The following is a 23,498-nucleotide window of genomic DNA, read 5'->3' as shown; positions in this document are numbered from 1 at the left end:
TCTTTCTATTTTCTTCTCGAGTGCGTACCAGTCCGTCAGTTAAAGTGTTGGCTAGTTCCACCGCATCGTCAATTGTGCGTGGTCTCGCGGCTTTGACAATATCACGAATCTCGCTAATTAAACCCCAAATATAACGAGAAATAAGTACCGGTTCTGGCGAAGCCAGAGTAGGTACAATTCTGGCATACTCAAAGAATTTTGAGGTATACCCTCGACAATCTACATCCACCATTCGGTGGCTTAGGAATTTATTCGCCATTTGCTCTTTCTCGTATTCAGGGCAGAACTTCCTTTCTATCAGCTGTTTAAATTCCTCCCAACTCATGGCATAAGCCATGTCACTTCCTTTGGCTTGTAATACTGTGTTCCACCATTCCAACGCTTCTTCCTTGAAAAGGTGCGAAGCATACATGACTCTATCTTCTTCGGCACATTTGCTTATTTTAATTACGGCTTCGGTTTTCTCCAACCAACGCAGTGCCACAGTTGCCCCTTCGTTGCCTGCAAATTCTACAGGTTTACAGGCAAGGAATTCTTTGTAAGTGCAACCAGGTGTTGCAGTTTTCATCCTTTTGTGTAGCGGGGCCTGAATTCTATTATCGTTATTATTACCACCCCTGTTGATACTATTACTTGCAGTATCATCGTGCGTACGTTTACTAGGGTGAGCTTGCGAAGGCTCAACGGGACTTTTTACCGCAGCGACGATGGCTGGGATAGCATTAACTATTCCTTGAGCCACGATATTTTCTATGTCTTGTCGATTTAGGAAATGATCCTCGTTATTATGTTCTGACTGGTTAACTTCATTAACTGGTTCATTTACAGCGTGTTCCATCTGGATATTTATGAACTATCATTTACCACAAATACTTGAGTCAAACTTTATTTAAGATAGCAACACACAATCTTATAGATTTATTACAACCGATATTTCAAAAACATACTATTATTTTAACAACTACACCCTGCATTTTGTTTATTCCCTCGTACTTATTTATTTACCAGGGTTGGTTTTAGTTTGACTACTTATCTTAATTACGGATCAAGGTTCACAGCAGTAGTAGCTAACATATAAAGGTTTGACCATTTTTCATCTAACCCGTCTTCCCACGGCGGGTTTCTACCGGTTTCCTTATTAATTACTACTTCTTTGGAATTGGATGTTCCTACTTTCTCTTGGCTTTTTCTAATAATCCAATCTCTTTTCTTGGGAGTAAGGGGGTTTTCATTGGATGCTTTACGGATAAATATTCCTTCACTAGTGTTTACTGAATATCTCGAGGAGTTTGGTTGGGATGAGGTTTTCTTAGTCTTTTGGGCACTGTCTAGTTGATAGTAAATATCCGAGAGCTTTTGTTTACCCATTCTGTACATTAACAAGTAGGCAATTAATACTAATTAACAATTAAGGAAACAAATAATCACATAAACAGATACGGCCAAAATTGTCGACTTTGCGACTATTCAATTTTTATATATATTTTTTTAATATTATGCTTCCGTACACACCGATTATCTTACAAGGTTTTATTTAAAACTATTTTACAAGATTTATATTTTACTATTATACATTACAACCACACCACCCTCGGCACTTCCTGTTAACTGGCTTTTCAGAAACGACGTTCCCTCTCGTCGTATTTCCAGGAGATCTGCTCTCCTACCTCCCGAATCCTATTTCCTGCATCCACCAACTCCTCGCCATAGTGGCGGAGTTCAGCTAGGTTTTCGTTACTCATTGGTGGGTTTGGTATAGGTTCCGGGTCGAATTGAGGGAGAAAAGTGTTAGGGCTATTCATGATGTTCTGAAATTGCTAGTCGGCAGACCACCAGTGTTCTAGGGTTCCTGGAAAAGGTCTAGGGTGCATAATAGGGTCTGGAATGGCAGGTTCTAGGTTAACAGGCAATAGAGCTTCTGCTGGGTGGCTAAAGAGGGTTTCATCGGTTGGCCCAATGATGTCTCCTAGTGACAGTTTACGATCTAGCTCTTCCTCCCAAGATAGGGGTTCCTGATTTTGTCTAGAACTTTCTCCAATTTCTATGCCTTTTCCTTTGTCTTTTGGTTCGTCCTTTTTCATGGTTTTCTGAGTTGCGGGCTTCTTCCTACGCACACGCCTCCAACCCGCCCACCTATGTCTCTTTTTCACTACTTTAGGTTTTTCCTGAGGCTGGGCTTTAAATACCATGGGCTCCTCTACGTCCGCCTGGTATCCAGTAGTAATACCGGTGATATCCATATCTGTACTATGGATTGAAATATTTTGTAGGGCTTCTGATATTTCATTCATGCTGTTAACACACATGAAGACGCACATAATCCTAAGTTAAAATTTTGTAAACTAAAGTTTCACAAAATCACAGAATGGCAATTAGATAAATTAAGTATTTTCTAAATACTTAATTGGCTTAAATTAGTGGCTCTGATACGACCTTTTTCTGTCACGGCCCCCGTGTCCGGTTTGACCCGGTCCAAGAGCCGCGGGACAGAAATCCCGTGGTATTCATTTTCACAGCGGAAGTCTTATCAGGATCGTTTTAAATTTGAAAATGCCCGAGTTTTATTTATGTATAAATCGGGATAAACCCCGTAATTTACAGTAGAGAATTTTCATAACTTCTTTATTTTACAAACACGTTTATTTCTTTATTCGAGCCACTACTTTAAGCTTCGGAGTGCACCTGAGCACTTGTACTTGATTCAAAGTAGGTCACCTGAAACAGATTGTAAAAATATTTTGTCAGCGGGAAATACTGAGTGAATCATTCATTTTAACTAAAGAGACACGTTGTTATATTTTACAGTATTAAGGGAGATTACAATGTTTTTATCAACCAATTACCCCAAATAGGTATTTGTCACTTGACCGTATCTGTGACTGTGGTCATACCACTATTGGATCCCGTCGCCCCAATAGTGACGAGTATCACAAATTTTAGGCTCGCCCACCTAAAGTGATAAAAATAGTAATGTGCACAATACCCCACACACTGGCTGTAATTTGGTGACTACATAAACTTAATCCCTGTAATTATAACTTTGGAAAATAATTTGTAGTATTGTAAAACAATTGATAAAAAGAGAATGACTCACATTGCAAGTTTAGACGGGTAGTACTTAGCCTACTGATAAGCCGAATAACCTAGTTTAACAATAATGCACACAACCAGGTTAGTAACTAATACAGCAGTTACGATAATTCACGAGATACAACCCTCACAACAAATGACAAAGTGCGATACTTAATATCCAGCGGATTCACAACGAATAACAGAGCATAACTCAAATATCCTGTTGGAATCACGACGAATAACAAAGTATAAACCCAGATTGAGCAGCACTTAAACACTCGTTGGATAGTTTCAATCGATCGGATATCGAATCGTAATAGCGATCGAGTTATTACCCGGTATTGTGGTAGCACCTCGCTACTATATGAAAATTATACTTTTTGACAGTAAATCTTCGTTTGTAAACGATTTTGACGACACGGAATGAAAGCTCCTGAGCTAGGCTATTTATAGCCTGAAAACAGCCTTCACGCGGCCCGCGTAAGGTTACAAGCAACCTTTACGCGGCCCGCATTGCCGCCTATTCTACGTATAGGGTTGCTAGGTCATGGGCCTAGGTTTGACAGGTGGCCCAAACGTGGCCCGTATGTATTTCCGGATAATTTTGAGTTGTCGCGGCCCGCGTTAAGTTACATAAATCTTTTACGCGGCCCACCCGGACTCTTAAAGCTTATCCGGTTTTATTTATAAGTTGTAGCGGCCCGCGTAAGATTGAGTTATCTCTTACGCGGCCCGCCTAAAACCCAAAAATCAGATTTTTCTTGATTTTTCATGTAGGTTAGGGTTTTAGGGTCCGGGTTTTCGTATACGGGTATACTAAAGATATTTTTGAAGGTCCTTACATTTATGCCCATCCATATTCGCCAAACAAGTGAGCATGAATACGACTTCCCATATAAAAATGTAAATGTGTGAGAAAATTCCACCAGGGTAATATTTGACATCAAGCGTGAAACACGGTTTCACAATCAAGGATGAGTTTGAGATTATCGATACTCATTCCATTGTCATCCCCTAATTACAAAGAGACCATTGTACTAGGAGTGCCCTTCGATAATGATGAACGACTATAACAACTGGGTAGGAAATGGGACGGGAAACCCACATACGTTGCATTGGGTTGTCACATTCATAGGTGTGTGTGGGTGGACGAGACGACAAACAAATGTGGGCTCCTCCAGTTAACTTAGTCTCTCTTACTTTTTTTTTGTTTTCGTTTTTCATAAACTTGAGTTGCGTTTAATAAACATTTAAAACTTTGCAAAATTATATAAACTTTGTAAATTCACAGTTCAACTTTGCCACCGTTCTTCATTGTGACAATTTAAATCCTCAATCTATATATCTACATGATTGCTTAACAACCAGTACCATCTTTTAATCCAATTACTTGCATCCTTGTGACCTTTTCCGGGTTGTTCGGTTTACTAAATTATAATTTCAAATGTATTGTATCTACGCGATCATCATGATCAACCAAATGCACCATAATATGCCTATGTTATACCAGGAATGTGAATATATATGTATACAACTTTATAGTTAGGATACAAGATATACCTTTGATTTGTGGATCCTTGACGTACTGAATACTCAATCCAATTCCTTAACCACCTAAGGTTACAAATATATCCTTGTCGATTGATTTTTCAACACATGAGTTCAAGCACACATACATATAGGTCATTTCGGCTTAATAATTCCTTCATAATACTTATAATAATCCATTGAAGCATTTTATCAAACACACGGTGTTCATTCAAACTTAGACATCTTATAATGATGACAAGATTATATTCCTAACCCATTTCATCTAGTTATGTACATCAAGGAATGAATTTAACTCATACATAACATCAACTATCAAAAACTCACAAGAAAAATTAATCATCTTAACACGTTATCCAAAGAGACCCACTGCTAATATCTAGAGTTACCAAATAGCCTTGTAACTCGATCTTATACGTTGGTGGGGTCGGATTGTTCAATCCGAACACAACCAATATTTTTATTCATGTAAAAAAACATAAGCTATAAACATTTTAAATTGTGTAACCCGAATATGATCCGTTCAACCCTTTTATCTAAAGGTGTCGAACGGGTTGGTATCCAATCATGGGCGAAGGATAGTGGGGGCGGCCGACCCCCCGAACTTTTCGCTCAGTAGTGGAGAGTATGTAGTTTTCGTATAGAAATTTTTGGGTATATACATTTTCGACCCCCCCCCCCCGGTTTTATAGAAATTTTTGGGTATATACGTTTTCGACCCCCCGGTCGGAAATCTCAAGCTTCGCCACTGTATCCAATCAAGTTGTAAACGTGTCAACAGATTGATTTGTTGTGGAAAATGGGTTAATGGGTCGATATGTTTAATTAAACGGGATAAACATGTCATTCTAAACAATTAACAGGCAACCGAACACAACGTTATGTTCTATATTAGACCAATTAGATATGATAACCCAATTTAATTATTTTCATAGCGTGTTAGAAAATTATCACTCCTATAAGATACATGTAGCTTAAATAAGCCAAACCAACCAACAAATTAGTTAATTTGAAGTTCATATTCCTTGTCATAAGAAAATGCCTTTCCTTTTTTCAATAACAAATTAAGGTGTTGATTTATTTTTGAGAAAATTACAAGATATGATGTTTGTATATTACAAGAGATATATTGATAATAAGATAAACTAAAGTAGATACATATACTAAATAGTTTTATGTATTCTCATTTGTAGTAAAAATTATTTTCCTAAAAACATTTTTTTCGATTTTTTGTAGTCTATCTTGTTGCCAGCTTTCTTTTGTTCCCGTCAGTTGGTCAATTAGCACCATTCTACATCAATGTCCCATTTGTCTTTTCTCAAACTTTAAAAATATTACCCTGCAAATGCCCCCATCAATGATGAATGTATATCATTGTTTATTTGTTTTTACAAAAATAAATAAACAAAACAAAATTGTTTATTTGTTTTTACAAAAATAACTAAACAAAACAAAACAAGTGGTCCCACAAATTCACAATCACAATCCATCGTTATTACCCTTCTTGTTCTTCCTTGCAACAATGGCGGAAGCTTTCATTAAATTCTTCACCACTTTATTTCTTATCCTGTGATTCCAACTACCCACCTCTTTTACACCACTTCATGTCACATCTTTTATTCATAAAACTCACGTTAACATTACTTTTACCTATACTTTTGTATATTGTTGGGCATATACGTAAGTATCCCATCATGTTCATGCATGTGATGCCTTATGTTAAATCTGACTTTTCTACTAACAATGATATCCAACATCATGGTTATGCATTAAATATGTTGAGTTAACAAGTCACATCATAAATACTATCAACGTATTTTAGACGTATTGACTGTGAATGTGAATGAGAGAAGAACTTCGTATGTTGAGTTAACAAGGAAGGTCACATCATAAATACTATTAACACGTTTTAGACGTATTGACCGTGGATGAGAGAAGAACTCCGCTGTTAGACATGTTTGAACGATTTTTCTTTAATTTCTGAGTGGTCTAGAAAAAATCATAAACGTTACTAGAAGGTCTTTGAACTTATTTTGAGCTATAAGGAGCCAGTCAAATAAGAAGATTCATTTCTTGAGTTTTGTCATGTCAACGTATTCGAGGAGTTCGCTTGTCACTCAGAGTTTTTAGAGTCCGCTACCTTGGGTAGTGAATTCCATGAAAACCAAAACACTTCCAAACCTCATATAAACACTTGTCATTTTACTAAAAACACTTAGGTATATAAAAAGATCATACTCGAAGAAAGCAATCTATAATGATGATTTTCTATGAAGTTGAGAAAATCATAAAAACAAATCCATGAGTTTTACATAAATCAAACGGACAATATTACTAAGGGGACTATGGGTGGAATCACTAGTGATGGATTTCATCACTCCCACTACCCAATCAACTAATGCCATGTCATCAACCATATTTCCATCACTGGTGATAGAAATGGACTAGGGGTGGAATCACTAGTGATGGATTCTATCACTCCCTCCCAAAACCAAAGGTCATCATGTGCAACGGTCATTTTTTAAACTTTTCAACGCGTTATATGGTTAACGCGTTAAACTTGTTACGCGTTATCACATGTGCGGCGGCGGTGTGCTCAAGGCCGATCACGCGTGCTCAAGCCCGATAACGGGACCGCCCCGTCCCCTCTAATACGAGAATATGAACAAACCCTAGTATGAAATATAAAATAGGCACCACATGAATCCCTTGTTTTATATACAAACATAGACAGGTGCATTAATTATCCCACAACCAAACCATACTGTCCCTCTGTCTTGTCTTTCCTATGCTTGTTTCTTTTGTACTTTTGTCTTTAACGTCCTCTCTAAAACTAGTTTCCCCAAACATTCTCTTTTTAACTAACTTCACTGTATCCCCATACAAATCTTTCGCTTCCATTTCCATATTTTATAATCACCCATAGCCAAATTCATTTATAAGTAATCTTCAACTTTAAAGTTCAAAACTTTAATCTAATACTACACATGTCCCTTGTGATCTTGTCTTTATCTCATTTTTTATGCCATTCTGACTCAAAATTTTCAGAATCTTGAAAAGTTTCAAGAAAACTGTGTTAAACTTTCATTAAAAAAAGATTTAGAGTCAAAGTTTTTCTGTCACATGGTGTGCTACTGCTCATACTGTTATCGTTCATACACTCTCTTTCATAGTTTTTTTTTTTAATCTTTAATCTTATTTCTTGTGCTATTTTGATTCAAATTTTTTAGAATCTTGAAATGGGTCTTGTTAGTTTCAAGAAAACTGTGTTAAACCTTCATTAAAGAAACATTTTGTGTCAAAACCATCTATCAAATGGGGTGCTACTACCACTCAAATATGTTGTTATTCACACTATTTCTTTCATGGGGTTTCTTTATCTCAAACACACATCAACTACAACAAATTCAAACCCAACTTCTTCTTCTTCAAGTCAGGAAGCATTTAGAGTACCCTTCACAATTAAACAGTTGGGAAAATTTTAATGGTAATTTTTGTAACATGGGTTCACATTCAAACAACCCACATGTCATCATCAAATGTGAAGAAGATGATTCAGTCATTGAGCTCAAAATAATGGGTGATAAAGTCTCTAAGGTTAGTGAGTTTCATGGGTATGCAATAGAAAACAAAACTTTATCACAAACTTTCTCCATTGATTCATTGGTAGTTACATTAGCAAGATTTAATAGTTTAAGAGTTCTTAGTTTAGTTTCTTTAGGACTTTGGGGCCCACTTCCTGATAAAATTCATAGGTTATCTTCACTTGAAGATTTGGACATGAGTTCAAATTTCATGTTTGGTTCTATACCAAATCAAATTTCAAGACTCATAAAGCTTCATAGTTTAACATTAGATGGAAACTTCTTTAACGAAAGCGTCCCAAATTCGTTTAATTCGTTGTCGAATCTCACCGTTCTTAGCTTGAAGAACAACCGATTAAAGGGTCATTTTCCATCTTCTGTTACAAAACTCACAACACTCACTGATGTTTGTTTATCTCACAATAAACTCACCGGTGAACTACCGGATTTAACCGCGTTATCGAGTTTAAATTTACTGGACTTAAGGGATAATTGTTTTGAATCTCAACTTCCATTATTGCCTAAAGGAGTTACTACTGTTCTATTAAGTAATAACTCATTTAAGGGTCAAATTCCTAAAGAGTTTGGTAAACTTAATCACTTGCAACGCCTTGATCTATCTTACAACTCGTTGGTGGGCCCGCCGCCATTCGGGCTGTTTTCGTTGTGGAACATTAGTTACCTGAATCTTGGATCCAATATGTTAAGTGGGTCACTTTATAATATCATCAAATGTGGAGAAAATCTTGGATTTGTTGATATTTCGAGAAATCGGTTTACGGGTAGTCTACCGTCTTGTTTGGACACGAATTCTAGCAATAAACGGGTCGTGAAGTTCGATGGAAATTGCTTGGTTACGGGTCATGAACAACCAAGTTTAGATATTTGCAAAGAAAATGTCAAGAAGAAGAAACGATCATTGGGCCGTGCTGTTTGGATCGTAATTGTAGTTATTGGTATAATGGTGATGTTTCTAGTTATAGTTGCGTTTGTTCGGTTAATTTTTCGCAAAAGAAAACATCGAAGAGAGACTGTTGTTCTACAGCACACAGTGCCAAAAGTTATTCAGGATATTTTACCTTCTGGAATCTCTTCTGAAGCTCTTGCAAATGCTAGTAAGTTTTTTTTTTTTTTTTTTTTTAATTACATTAACTTATTATAGCTATTTAATTATCAGATTATATATATTTAAATTCATAATAATCAGTTTTCAATAGCCAAACATTATTTTGTTTTTCGAATTTTCTTTACAGGGATCATATCGGAAGCATCTAAATTAGGGACACACGTTGCGCCGTCCTGTCGTGTGTTTTCTATCGAAGAATTAATCGAAGCCACTAACAATTTTTCCGAATTGATGTTTCTAGGCGAAGGGTCGATAGGAAAGGTATTGTTAGTTTGTTCCTGAACAAATCTGCAAGTTTTGACTTTTGAGGTCAAACGAACTAAATGTAAAACTTAAAATTGGTTCACATCTAGCAATTTTCTGTAATAACTTGACAAGCCCGTTAATGTTATAATACCGTACTTCTCGTAGAAGAATATACATGCGAAACGCATAACAATATATGTATAACTTTGAATCTTTAAACTATTAGGATTGACTTCAAAAGTCAAAACTTGTAGTCATTTGAAACATCCTGTTTTTTCAGGTTTACAAGGGAAGACTGCAAAACGGAAGCTATATCGCTATACGATCTCTCTCGTTATTTAAAAAATATTCAGTTCGAAACTTAAAAGTTCGATTAGATCTTCTATCAAAGCTTCGATACCCACATCTTGTTGGATTTTTGGGTTATTGCATTAATGATTCGGGTTTAGAAGATTCGACTTCCAGCAAAGTCTTCCTTGTGCATGAGTATATATCTAATGGAAATTTTCGCGCTCATCTCTCGGGTAAATGACTCAATGTGCTCTTAGTTAGACACTAGATATAACTTAAACCGATTTTAGCAACTAACAACGTCTTAACTGATTTTATATGTAAACTGTTGATGTTCCACTGGTTGATGTCATGCCAGCTGTCACATCAGATGCCACATATGCAAAAATACATATGTGAAAAGAAATTAAAAAAAAGTATTTATAAGTTTGAAAAATGATCTTTTTTTTAAATAATTATTAAAGGTCACATTAGATGCCAAGTGTTATATATAAAATAATATAACAAATAAAATGTTACATTGAACAGATTTTGACCGGCTAACAGATTAACCAATCATATGCTACGCGGTCAATATTACGATATAACATGGTTGCTACAAATCAGTAATATAAAATGTAACTTGGTTTATGTTTAGTACTAGGGCTGTAAACGAACCGAACGAACACGAAAAAGACATTGTTCGTGTGTTAGAAAATATATGTGTTCGCGAACTGTTCACGAACACTTATCGAACGAGATTTTATGTTCGTGTTCGTTTGTTAAGGAAATGAACTTGTTCGTGTTCGTTTGTGTCTGTTTGTTAATTTTAGGCAACGAACATAAACAAACGTTGACGAACACAAATGGACACAAACTAATATTCATGAACACAAATGGAAACAAACGAACACAAATAATCGTTCATGAACAAAATATATAATACACTGACACATACTAAATATTTAATTTGTCGGAATTTTGAAGTATTTAAATAAATATAAAAACTAAAAACATTAATGATCTATCGAACACAAACATACACGTTACCGAACGTTCACGAACATAAACGAACGAATGTGACCTATGTTCATGTTTGTTCGTTTAACTAAACGAACGAAATTTCTTGTTCGTGTTCATTTGTTTAATAAACGAACGAACACAAACGAACTTCCCGCCGAACGATTCACGAACTGTTCCCCGAACGTTTGGTTCGTTTACAGCCCTATTTAGTACCTAATCGAAAATTAGTTGCTAAAATTGGGAAAAAAATATGTCAAGCTTGTTCCTATAAACTATATATCATGCACTTTGCCAATAAAACTATAATAAAGGCCTTAAAACTAAATTTGAAAAAAACATTCCTAAAGTAGAAATTGATTGACAATAGGTTCATATTTTGACCATGGTTAACAACTTCAAGTACTGTTTGCAATGATATCTGCAGAGTGTTCTTCAGATCAGATTCTCAAATGGTCGGATCGGTTAGCAGTGCTGATTGGAACTGCAAAGGCAGTACACTTTTTGCATACGGGTGTAATCCCCGCTTCTTCAAGCAATCGGTTAAGAACGAATAATATTTTACTCGATGAACATCGTATTGCAAAGCTAAGTGACTACGGAATGTCCATAATCACAGAGGAATTAGAACAACTTGAGGTTCTTTTTCATTCTTTTTTTTTCTTTTGACATGATTTTTGGATCATATTTTGTCCTGACATGAATTATATCTTGATGTAGGTAAAAGGAGATGGTCCAAAATCATGGTAACATACAAACACCTCTTCTTGGTTAATTTTTTGTTAAAATAAATATGTTTGTGAAAAAAAAAAGTTCCTAAAGAAAGGTAACCAACAGTCCAATACATGTGTTTTGATTATTTTTACCAACATTTTTAAATAAAAAGACTATTGTTATGTATGTGCATATTGGTTTTTTAAGACGTTTTATAAAGAAGAATAAAGTTGGTTACGCCAATGATCTCTAGATCAAGTGGTGGAGGACTTGTATTTCTCTTGTGAGATGCAGGTTCGACTCCCACTTGGTGCAGAGTGGGGTACTGGTGGGCAATGATAGGAGACCCAGGGAAACCTGGGTTGGATCCTTGAGCCAAACGGGTTTTACCGGTAATTTCACCGTCGTGCCTACGGGCGGGTGGGTTACCGGGTTTTCCCCGGAATTGGTGGTGGATTCGGGTTACTCTCGGAGTACTCCGTTTGTCCAGTGGGTGCCCCGAGAGTGCTCGGGATTGAGTTTGTTGGCCGTTCAAAAAAATAAAGTTGGTTACCTGAAATAGAAATCGGGTCAAAGTTGGTTACATTCTTATTCAATCCCCAATGCGTATACGAGAGTAGTATATTGATTATATCGTGATGTATGAATTCAAATGTTGCAGGCATATGAAAAAGTTGGCTGACGACGTTTATGATTTCGGTTTCATTTTGCTTGAAGCACTTGTCGGGCCAATCGTTACAGGAAAAGGCGAAGCATTTCTGCTTAATGAAATGGTACGCGATATCCCATTGACTGTGGGTTTGGCATCCGTCCACATCCGCCATTGGGGATGCGCTTACGTTTATACAACAAAAATCTTTGAAAAAAATGTGATTTTATTTTTATTTTATTTTTTATTTTGTTTAATTATGTGTCAGAAATCTTTTGGAAGCCAAGATGGCAGGCAAAGAATTGTGGATCCAACGGTGTTAACAACGTGCTCACAAGAATCATTATCGATTGTGATATCGATCACCAACAAATGCATATCTATAGAACCCACAAACCGGCCGTCGTTTGAAGATGTACTCTGGAACTTGCAGTATGCGGCTCAAGTACAGGCCACAGCGGAGTCCGAACAGAAATCAGAAGGTGCAGCTTATGACACGAGCTTCAAAACAACTTAATTAGTACACTGCTAGAAAACAAACTTTTACCGACGAAAATTCAATAGAAATAAGAATAAGAGTAGTAGATACAAATCGGTGAAAGTCGTCTTATTTGTAGTGGTAGTTGTAGCATATGCAAGTTAAAAATAAAAATTCATTCATATTTTAGGTCACATATTTAACTGTTTATAAACAGTTGACCATCTTCATGTTTTAGTTGACCATTCTTGTAACAAGTTGTAAATTTCTAAATTCTTTTAATAAGTTCTTTAGCATTATACTTAATAAAACTAATGCAAGTTTATTTTCTCTTAACCAAAGTAACCTAACTATTAACCTGAGTTTTCATGTCATATGACAATATTGAAACATTGATACTTTTTCTCTTTTTCTAATTTTCATCTAAAATCTTTTTTAGGACGAATCAAGTGATACGCAACGGAAGCAATCTAACACACAAAAACGATTGTCACGCGACATCATAAAATAAATGAAAACGACAATATAACATGGTTCAGTCTTGATGTGAAACCTACGTCCACAACTGCAAATATGGTTTCTTTAAGATGCTCAAAGATTACAAGAGATTAACTAGGGTTAATTCTTTGCTATACAAGTAAAAAAAATATGGACCCACAAAATTAGTCAACTAGGCCGGCCCATTCTCCTTTGTTCTCCTTGTCGCCACTTTAGCCCAATAAGCAAAGGACTCCAAAACCCAACAAACACATTAGCCCAATAGATTATAATTAGTTACTTTTTGGTTACAGACTTATAGTAATTCGTTGATTTTGTACCGCCTCATCATCTATTTATAGACTTACTAGGTGATGCTCTGCTCGCGTTGTGGGGCGATAACCGAATAATTCTCAATCAATTAAAAAAACACTATTATAATTTTGTTAGTAAAAAAACTAAAACGATGATAAGACCGTTTTTTTCGGCTCAGGGCAAAACTGCAATTTTTCAGGACTAATGAGCGAGTGTTAGGCAACCCATTGACAGGGAATAAAATTAAACCGAGTCAACCAATTAAAAAACGTTCTCTACTTTTGCGAAAAAAACTAAAACGATGGGACAAACGTAATTTTGAACTGATGGCGAAATAATAATTTTTATTAAGGGATAAAATCGTAAATTAAATGGACCAATGGGGTAGTGTCAGGCAGCTGCCGGCATGAATGTAATTTTACACTGGGGTAAAAATTGTAATTTAACCAGGAAAAGAAACAAAAACGATGGAGAAAATGTAAATTTAATTTGAGGGCAAAATCGTAACGTGGCTATGAAGAAAAAAAACTAATGGCAAAACTGTAAATTTAAACAGAGCAAAATCGTAATTTTGAACCGCGGGCAAAATTGAAATTTTTACCTGAGAGCAAAAGCGTAAATATATTTTTAAGTCGGGGCAGAAACATAATTTTGAACTGATAGAAAAATCGTAATTATAAGGGGGAAAAACTAATGGCAAAACTGTAAATTTAAACGGGGCAAAGTCGTAATTTTAAGCGAAGGGAAAAATTGAAATTTTTAGCTGGGAGTAAAAGCGTAATTTTATTTTTAAGTGGGGACAAAAACATAATTTTACACTGATGGCAAAATCGTAATTTTAAAGCGGGATAAAATCGTAAATTTGTTGGGCCAATAGGAGAGTGCCAGGCAGCTGCCTGGCACTATTACCTCCACCGCCTATTTCACCCAATGGGTGAAAACAACTATTGCCGCCACTAGGATCTGCCTGACACTATTACCTCCACCGTCCATTTCACCCAATGGGTGAAAACAACTATTGCCGCCACTAGGATTTGTATATGTTGAAAATAGTTTTATAGACTTATAGTAATTCTTTAATAAAGTTGATTTTGTACCGCCCCATCATCTATAATATACAACCTATTTATATTGTAAACCTTTTTTATCGTAAACCATTAACGAACTAAACTATTCCTACATCTCTTTTAAAATATATATGTCTCTATCAAGTGCGTTATCCACATTGGCACTTATTTTAACTCAGTCAATCCCTATTTATACTCTCCATCATCATCATCATCATCATCATCATCATCATCATCATACTATTTATACCAAGTGCGTTAAAATTAGTGCACTTTCACTTTTGCCCCCTGAGCGCCCACACATATATAAATTATATGCGCATACCGCAAACGAGGCGTACTATTTATACTCTAAATTCTCAAATTAAATTATCACATAGTAACTTTATATTATTAGATATTAATTTGTTTCCTATTATTTCTGATTTTCGAATGGTATTAAATGCAAGATGAAACCTCAATACTAATTAATATTTTTCTTTTTGTTTACAACGAGCTCAAATATTTGTTTTTATGATGACGTAAGTTGTATTGAATTACTATCACTCAACACAGGTGTGTTCCCGAGTTAAAAATCCCTCCCCTTCCCTCCCCTCCCCTCCCCTCCCCTCCATGTCTTTCCAAATTGGAAAGACTATTTTCAGGCAAAAAAAACCCCATTTTCCCTCCCCTCCCCCTCTTAAGTGGATCTCTGGAACACCATTTTCCCTCCCCTCCCCTCCCCTCCCCCTATTAAGTAGATCTCTGGAACACTAATTTCAAATGTTTTCTCACATCCATAGTCAATTAGCTCAAAATGTATTGATGGTATTAAACACAGTTATTAAATAAATCCTTACACGAATTAAAAAAAATCAGGATGCATATGATATAATAATCTTATTATTAAATTGTCATTAAATAGAGATATGAATCAAAAATCAAAATATGTCATAAATGGAATAATATTCGACTACCTTCAATGTACGAAGACATGAGTTTACATTCTACGAACCTATCCAAAACAAGCTTATAAGTTCGTTTTAAAGAAAAAGAATTTATTATTTATGGGTCGATATCAAATTGGATATATTATTCACACGTGGAATTTTATGAAATAAAGTTAGAATATGTTTGGTTTAGAAGTACTAACACACCTTGTGGTATACTTCACGAAAAGAGGCACCTAGAGTCCTACAAGATGGTAACAAAGATGCATTAATTAACTTAAGAATGGTTATATCAAAGGCGACATAACCAAACTTACTTACTTAAGTATGTTTTCTCTTGTTTATTATTTTATCCCATATGTAAAAACTTATTAATGAGCTATCATCCTCAAACTTATTATAAATCTTTGTTCATTAGGTTTTTTTCATGGCTAACCTCCTAAGAATTTAATCAAACATAATCCTTTAAATAATTGATATCTAAGTTAAAGCATTACATACAATAGACATTCAAATCTTTAACCATATAATTTAAGTCAACCTTTTCAGATCATATCTAAAACATAAAAACAAGATACCGAGTTTGGTATACAACAAATGATCATGGCTTAATGGTACGACGTTGCCACGTATCTGAGCCACCAGGTGGCAGACAACAAATGATCATGGCTTAATGGTACGACGTTGCCACGTATCTAAGCCACCAGGTGACAAACAACAAATGATCATGGCTTAATGTTACGACGTTGCCACGTATCTAAGCCACCAGGTGGCAAACAACAAATGATCATGGCTTAATGGTACGACGTTGCCACGTATCTAAGCCACCAGGTGGCAAACAACAAATTGATCATGGCTTAATGGTATGCCGTTGCCACGTATCCAAGCCACCAGGTTTGAATATCGCCCCCCTCCCCCCCCCCCTCCCCCCTCCACCCACACAGAGAGAAATTTTTTATTTTTTATTTTTAATATTTTAGTTTTAGGTTTCTTAATAAACTGCACGTCCTCACCGTGAAACACATGTGTAAGTGTAACCCAATATAATAATGGCTAGGTCTATTCGCACACGCCGTTTGTCTTTTTGCACACCCAAAGCGCCCCGCTATGGCCAAAGCGGGGCGCTTTGGCTTTGGTCAACAGACAAGGACTGACTTCTGTCAGTCCTTGTCTGTTGACCAAGCCAAAGCGCCCCGCTTTGGCCATAGCGGGGCGCTTTGGGTTTGCAAAAAGACAAACGGCTTGGGACTTGGGGTGGGGATTATTTGGGTTGATTTTGGTTAGTTTTGTAGGGATTTTTGGTTGAATTAGTATGGTAGATATTTTTGAAGTAAAAAATTTTTATGTGATATTTGCCGTTATGAATGGGAATTTGTTTTTGAATGATTGAATGTTGCCTTTTTTGAATTAAAATGTCGTTATTTTATTAAATTAACGTTGTTTTATAATTACGTCGTTACGTCGTTATTTTTACAGAAGGTGTATATAATAAGTTGAACGAGCGTTAAATAAAGCGAACACGTTAAATAAAATATACAGAAAGCATTAAACGTAAACAATCCATAACCAACGTGATGTAAATAGAAGATTAACTGCAATATATATATATATATATATATCAGTTTGTACATACAATACACAACAAAAAGGTACAACTGAGTCAATAATAATACATAACAAAACACTAAACAAACAAACTAAATGTACTAATCCTCGTGCGGTGGGGACGGTGGGAGGGGACGTGGAGGCAACGCAGCGAGCTCTCGTAGCTCAACGAGCGTCTCGACCATCCACTCAATGAGTGCGCCCTGACGTCTGAGGCGCCGGTCGAAGTCCCGAGCCACCTCACGCGCTACCGGAGGTAGGTCAGCGTAAACGTGCTGCGGGTACTGTGGAGGCTCAGGAGCTGGCTCAACTGGTGGTACGTGGACCTCCTCGACCCGGTCCTCCTGCGCCGGATCATCCTGAGCCTGAGGCTGAGGCTGAGGCTGAGGCTGAGGCTGAGGCTGAGCCTGAGCCTGAGCCTGAGCCTGAGCCTGACCCTCAGGCTGATCCTCAGGCTCATCGATGCCCAGAGCCCGTCGCTGAGCCCGCCGAGCGGCCTGCTGAACATCAGGAGGGGCTAAGATCCCAGGCCTCGCCTCGATAACAACCGGGATGACCTCCGGCAACTCCTCTGGCTGAAAAATCAGCCCGTCAGCACCCCTGAACCGCAGACCGACATCAAAGGTACGGGTGATCTGCATAGCGGATACTGACGCGCGGCCCAACCTAGATGACGGGACTGGATCGGACAGCAGCGGATCTAGCTCGGGCACGATCCCTAGCGATCGTGCAATGGCAGTGATAAACGAGCCAGTGTGAAGAAACCCGCGGAGCTGCCGGTGGTATGCAGTAGCAAAGTACTCTGCCAGGCTGGCTGCTAGATCGCAGGGCTGGCGGCGTAGTAGGCAGTAAAGAAAGAAAAGGTCACTAAGGTTGACCTTCTCCTTGCTGGACCCCCGCGGCACGATAGTCGACGCTATCACCTGGTGCAGGTATCGGTACAAGGGATCTACAATGGTGGTGGCCTTTTGCCAGGATTTCCCAAAGGGAACCCTGGAAATGGCCCTCCAGAAACTAATAAGCGTCTGCCTGTCCATCATCGTAACAGCCTGCGTATACAAATCAGTATCAAGCTCAGGCTCAGTGTACAAACCTGTGTGGACAGCAAACTCCCGCACACTCATCTCAAACTGCTGACCGGCCAGACGGAAGGTAACCTCGTGTACCGGAAATAAAGGGTCCTCCATGTAATCCGCCGGATGCGGCGCGTATGTAAACGTAGAGCAAAACTCGTACGTAAGCTCCGGGTACGAGTCCTCCATCGCCAACTGAAATAGGCGCGACCAAGGAGTATCTAGCCCAACTATCTCTCGCGCCCGCTCGATCTCCCCCACGGTAGCTAGCAGCTCCCAGTCTATACCTACGTGCTCCCCAATCGGTATAGTGCGCAACCTAGCGCATCTCCCTCTCGCCCGTGAGCCCACCGGAAACTGAAGATACGGACACTCCGGCTCCTCCTCGCCCCCCTCCACTCCCTCATCAATATGCTCAATCTCCTCATCGGATAAATCCATCCCTGCACGTTGATCAATTAAACAAATATTAATAATTAAACAAATAATAATTAAATAATAATAAATAAACAAATAATAATTATTAAACAAATAAAAATTAAATTATAATAATTAAACAAATAATAATTATTAAACAAATATTAATAAACTAATTAAACAAATATTAATAAACTAATAATAAATAAACAAATAATAATTATTAAACAAATAATAATAACTAAACAATAATAAATAAACAAATAATAATTATTAAACAAATAAAAATTAAATTATAATAATTAAACAAATATTAATAAACTAATAATAAATAAACAAATAATAATTATTAAACAAATAATAATTAAATAATAATAAATAAACAAATAATAATTATTAAACAAATATTAATAAACTAATTAAACAAATATTAATAAACTAATAATAAATAAACAAATAATAATTATTAAACAAATAATAATTAAATAATAATAAATAAACAAATAATAATTATTAAACAAATAAAAATTAAATTATAATAATTAAACAAATATTAATAAACTAATAATAAATAAACAAATAATAATTATTAAACAAATAATAATTAAATAATAATAATTAAACAAATAATAATTATTAAACAAATAATAATTAAATAATAATAACTAAACAAATATTAATAATTAAACAAATATTAATAATTATTAAACAAATATTAAAAATTAAACAACAAATAATAATTAAAATTAATAAACTAATAATAATAATTAAACAGATTATTTAATAAAACAAATAAAAAAAAAATCAACATGAACCAAAGCGCCCCGCTATGGCCTAGGCGCGGCGCTTTGGTTCTTCGTTCTGAAGAACAGCAACAACAATGGCAGCGGATCAACCTCAAAACAACAACAATCAAGCCATATAATTGAATGAAATGATACACTAAAGATAAAGGGCTTTAGATCTAACCTTTATGCGGCTGAAAACCTCGGAAAATCAACGAAAATGGCTCGAGTGTGTGTAATCGCACTGTGTGTGTGTGTTTTGTTGTTTGGGTGAAGTGAGGGGGAAGATGCCCCGCTTCAGGGTATAACGAGGGACCGAAGCGCCCCGCTATGGCCATAGCGCGGCGCTTTGGGTCCAAAACGCTGCGTTATGGTCATAGCGGGGCGTTTTGGTGTTTTTTTAAATTTTTTAAAATTGTATTTAATTAACAAACGGGTCTATAAATAGTCTAAATTTGCCGTTTTTTCTTTTATACATCATTTTTTAATATATATGGACTATACGGCAAGTTTCGGATCAAATCGGTTACGTGTGATGTCTTATTCCGTTATCTCGTGTCATTTAGGTTTGAAATCACAAGTACTCCTGTGAGAAGTGTTATGTGTAACAGCCGCCTACCGTACATGAACATGACTTAATTTTTCATTAATTGTAGTATTATGATGTATGTTGTCTTTTCGGGTCGTACAAGTGCGTATTGAATCCGATTGGGTCGTGTCGGTGACATTCGGTTTTTAACGTGATGTAACGCGTATATTGAACAAACACAAACGTGGTTATTATTAAACACATTTAGGATACACGAACACAAACGTGATTATTATTAAACACATTTAAGATACATCGTGAACATATGGGGTTGCATTAAGGTCGGGGGCACGATACGTAAGCATTTCGTACGTGTCGATCTGATCCCTGTATAATGTATGCCAGCCTGCTGCGCGCTCTGTTCTGTTCGCTGTCCATAGTAGGTTTGGGGGAGGCATTGGATAAGAACCTCCAAGCTCTACATGTATGAAATGACCCTTGTCGACAAACACAACCGCAACTACCAGGTGAGGTTCATCAGCTTCGTTTGGGCCGCCCAGCATAGGGAAAATTGTATCGCTCCCACGAATGTCGAAGGTGTGAACAATCACACCGTATCGTTGGGCAATAAGAAACCCCGTCTCAGGCATCGTCATGTAATTTTCGATATCTGCTCGTCCCACCCCCTTGAAATCGATCCGTTTAACCAGCTCATCATAATGTCCTACATTTTCCGGATCGAAAACCTGCCTCCAAAGCGATTCGTGCATACGTAACTCCTTTAAAAGCTGTTCCCGGATCTTCAAATATGAATTTTGTTTCAATCCTAACCCAACAGCCACCGATCTAAATCCACAATGACCATCTGGTTTCACGTCCTTTATTTTAACGATGTATGGATGGATCACGTTGGGAATCTGAGATGCGTAGTTGCGGATCGCTATATCCGTCTTAGGACCGAGCTTGATATTCGGGAAATCAGGGTGTAGGTTGAGCGGTTTGGTATTCTTTCCTCTGCAAGAATCTTCGGCTGATACGTACGAGCTGTGACGGGGAAGATCGTCTGAGGCATCGACCCAAGTTTCTTCTGACGGATTGTAAGAGCTTTGTCTAGCAGCTTCAGCCTTTCTTTCTTCCTGCCTTTTCAATGTTGGTCGACCACGAGTTTTCTTCAGAACAGCAGGAGGTTTTTTGTTACTGTCCCCTGGATTGAGGATTTGCTGAAACTTTTCAAAGAAGCTCCTTTTCACTTGAGGGGGTGTTGGATCGATCTGTTTTTTCAATTTTTCAAATTCCGCGTCTACATCAATATCCTCTATTTTATTCCTGGCAGGCTTGAAGTCAAGCTTCTTCCAAAACACGTCTATGTGTGTGATCCGGATTTGCTGACCTGTGGATGAAAACAAATTAGGTGGCATAATCATAACGAGAAAGTTCAAAAATAATAATTACCTTTATTTTCCAACTTTTCCAAACGACAGGCACATGGCAAACCACAGCTGGTAAAAAGTTGGCAACCACAACTTGCACCGTAGGCTCTCAACCCGTCTTCCTTACGCTTTAGTTCGATACTCAAAAGCTCAATCGCATATATTGAAACCTTTCTGAGAATATATGCAAGCATGGGCTGCTTCTTGTGGTGCGTCATCACTTTTCGGAGGCTTGTTTCAAAGGTACTTCTAATCTCGGCGTATTGTTTAGCAACAACATGATCAACATACAGTACAAGTTTATCCAGTGTGTTGCGATGACTTGGAAAGTGACTTTTTAATGTTGCATGCATGCTCTCAACCCTGTTGGTCGTAGTCTGGCGAAAGTTGATAGTTTGGTTAATCCAGCAAGATACAAACTTTTCACGGTACGGATCCAACCAGGATTTCTTCATGTAATCATAAACCTCTAAAATTAAAAAACGTAAATAGTCAGTTTTTGTTATTATATAAAATTTGAACATAATTATGTAAGAAATACTCACGTTCACGGTCAGCCTCTTTCAGCTGTGCTTCAAAGTTTTCCAAGTTATACATGTAAATTTCCTCGGTCGTAGATTCGCACAATGTCCAAAATGTACGTACGAATTCTTTCCACTCCTTGTCAGAGAATTTCCTCTTGCTGTTCTTATTAATATTTTGTTGAATATGGAACCGACAAAGATACTTATGCGCTTTTGGAAAAACTTGTTCACACGCGTTCATTAGCGCAAAATCCCTGTCTGTTAAAATCACGCGCGGTTCCATACATCCTGCCAGCATAGACTTGATCCTCTGCAACACCCATAGGTAGTTCTCTGACTTCTCGGCGGAAATTACAGCACAAGCAGCCGTAAACGATTTGTTTGTCGACGTCATGCCTACGACCTGAACAAATGGCAGGTTGTACATGTTCGTTTTGTATGTGGCGTCAATCATTAGCACATGCGGGAAGGCACACCACATAGTGAATGATTTTTCGTGAACAAAGAAGACGTCTTCAACTTCGTTCGATATCTCATTCGTGCGCATGTAATAAGTGTAATTTTTTTCGATAAGAATGTTTTCAAGTTTTTGCATCGGAGAGTTACCTACATTTTTTTCGGCGTTGATCTTCTGAACAGCGTTGTGTATATCTTTCGGAATAAGCTTTCTAGCCGGATTGTTTTTTGTCAGCGTTCGCCAAATACTTTGGTTGCGAATATCTTGCTCTGCCAACTCCTTAACCAGTTTTTTGTCCTCCGAAGAAAGCCTTCTCGCATACGCGTGACCCTCGAAGTTTTCAATAGGAGTGTGGTTATGCTTCGCCTTCGTCACCTCGATCCTCCAAACACTTCCGGATGATTCCGAAAACCCGATCATCTCGAACGGGCAGCCTATTTTCTTGCTACCCGTTTTCCTCTGTGTAGCTACACTCTTATGCTCCCCACCAAAAGTACATTGAAACCAAATCTTGTAATTCTCTCCTCTTTTATTCGACCTCTTTGTCACAATGAGGTAACCATTGTCTTTTGCCGTGTCTTGTACCCAACGCACCATCTCTTTACGTGACGAAAAGGTCTGCGTTGTATCAAACGAAAATGTAACCGGGTAACAACCTTCCTCGTCAACAGACACATCCTCCGGCTCACCATCGTCACCGACATTCGAATAGACTTGATGTTCAAAGCTTTGTTCACAACCGTAACTCTGGGTTGGATAACACTCCTGCTGTACAAAGCTTTGCTCGCCACCGTAACCGAAATTCGAATAACCTTGTTGACAACCGTAACTTTCGTTTGGATAACACTCCTGCTGTACAAAGCTATACTCGCCACCGTAACCGAAATTCGAATAACCTTGTTGTGCGTAAGGGTCCTCCACAGGGGTATTCAAATCCAGCTGCACCGTGTTATCACGATAACGAATGCCAGAGACAACCTCTGTCTCCCTCAAGTTGGACGACACCGGTTTCTCAAACGAGTCAGAAATAGCGGTCCCCTCGTAAGAATCAGGAACAACCGACTCGTCAGAATAATCACCGAAAAGATAGTTACTGAACCACGACATCGTTTTTTCAAAAAATTTAACTAATAGAGCAAAGAAGATCGACAGAAAACAATTCGAGTGATGAATCCGTTGTCTG

At 37.4% G+C, this 23,498-nt stretch overlaps 1 protein-coding gene across 1 annotated transcript; it reads left to right on the top strand.

The window, feature by feature from the left end:
* Nucleotides 1–7,468: 7,468 nt before the first annotated feature.
* On the top strand, nt 7,469–13,027 carry LOC110868593 (probable inactive leucine-rich repeat receptor-like protein kinase At3g03770). Its single transcript, XM_022117797.2, has 7 exons — nt 7,469–9,319; nt 9,458–9,591; nt 9,857–10,100; nt 11,294–11,505; nt 11,587–11,612; nt 12,242–12,353; nt 12,498–13,027. The coding sequence occupies exons 1-7, from the start codon at nt 7,936–7,938 to the stop codon at nt 12,744–12,746; spliced, it is 2,361 nt and encodes a 786-aa protein (XP_021973489.1). The 5' UTR covers nt 7,469–7,935; the 3' UTR covers nt 12,747–13,027.
* Nucleotides 13,028–23,498: the final 10,471 nt, after the last annotated feature.

The sequence above is a fragment of the Helianthus annuus genome, chromosome 7, assembly GCF_002127325.2.
Source record: "Helianthus annuus cultivar XRQ/B chromosome 7, HanXRQr2.0-SUNRISE, whole genome shotgun sequence".
NCBI classification, from domain to species: domain Eukaryota; kingdom Viridiplantae; phylum Streptophyta; class Magnoliopsida; order Asterales; family Asteraceae; genus Helianthus; species Helianthus annuus.
Note: the sequence above shows the minus strand (reverse complement) of the source record. Positions and strands in the feature narration are given on the sequence as shown.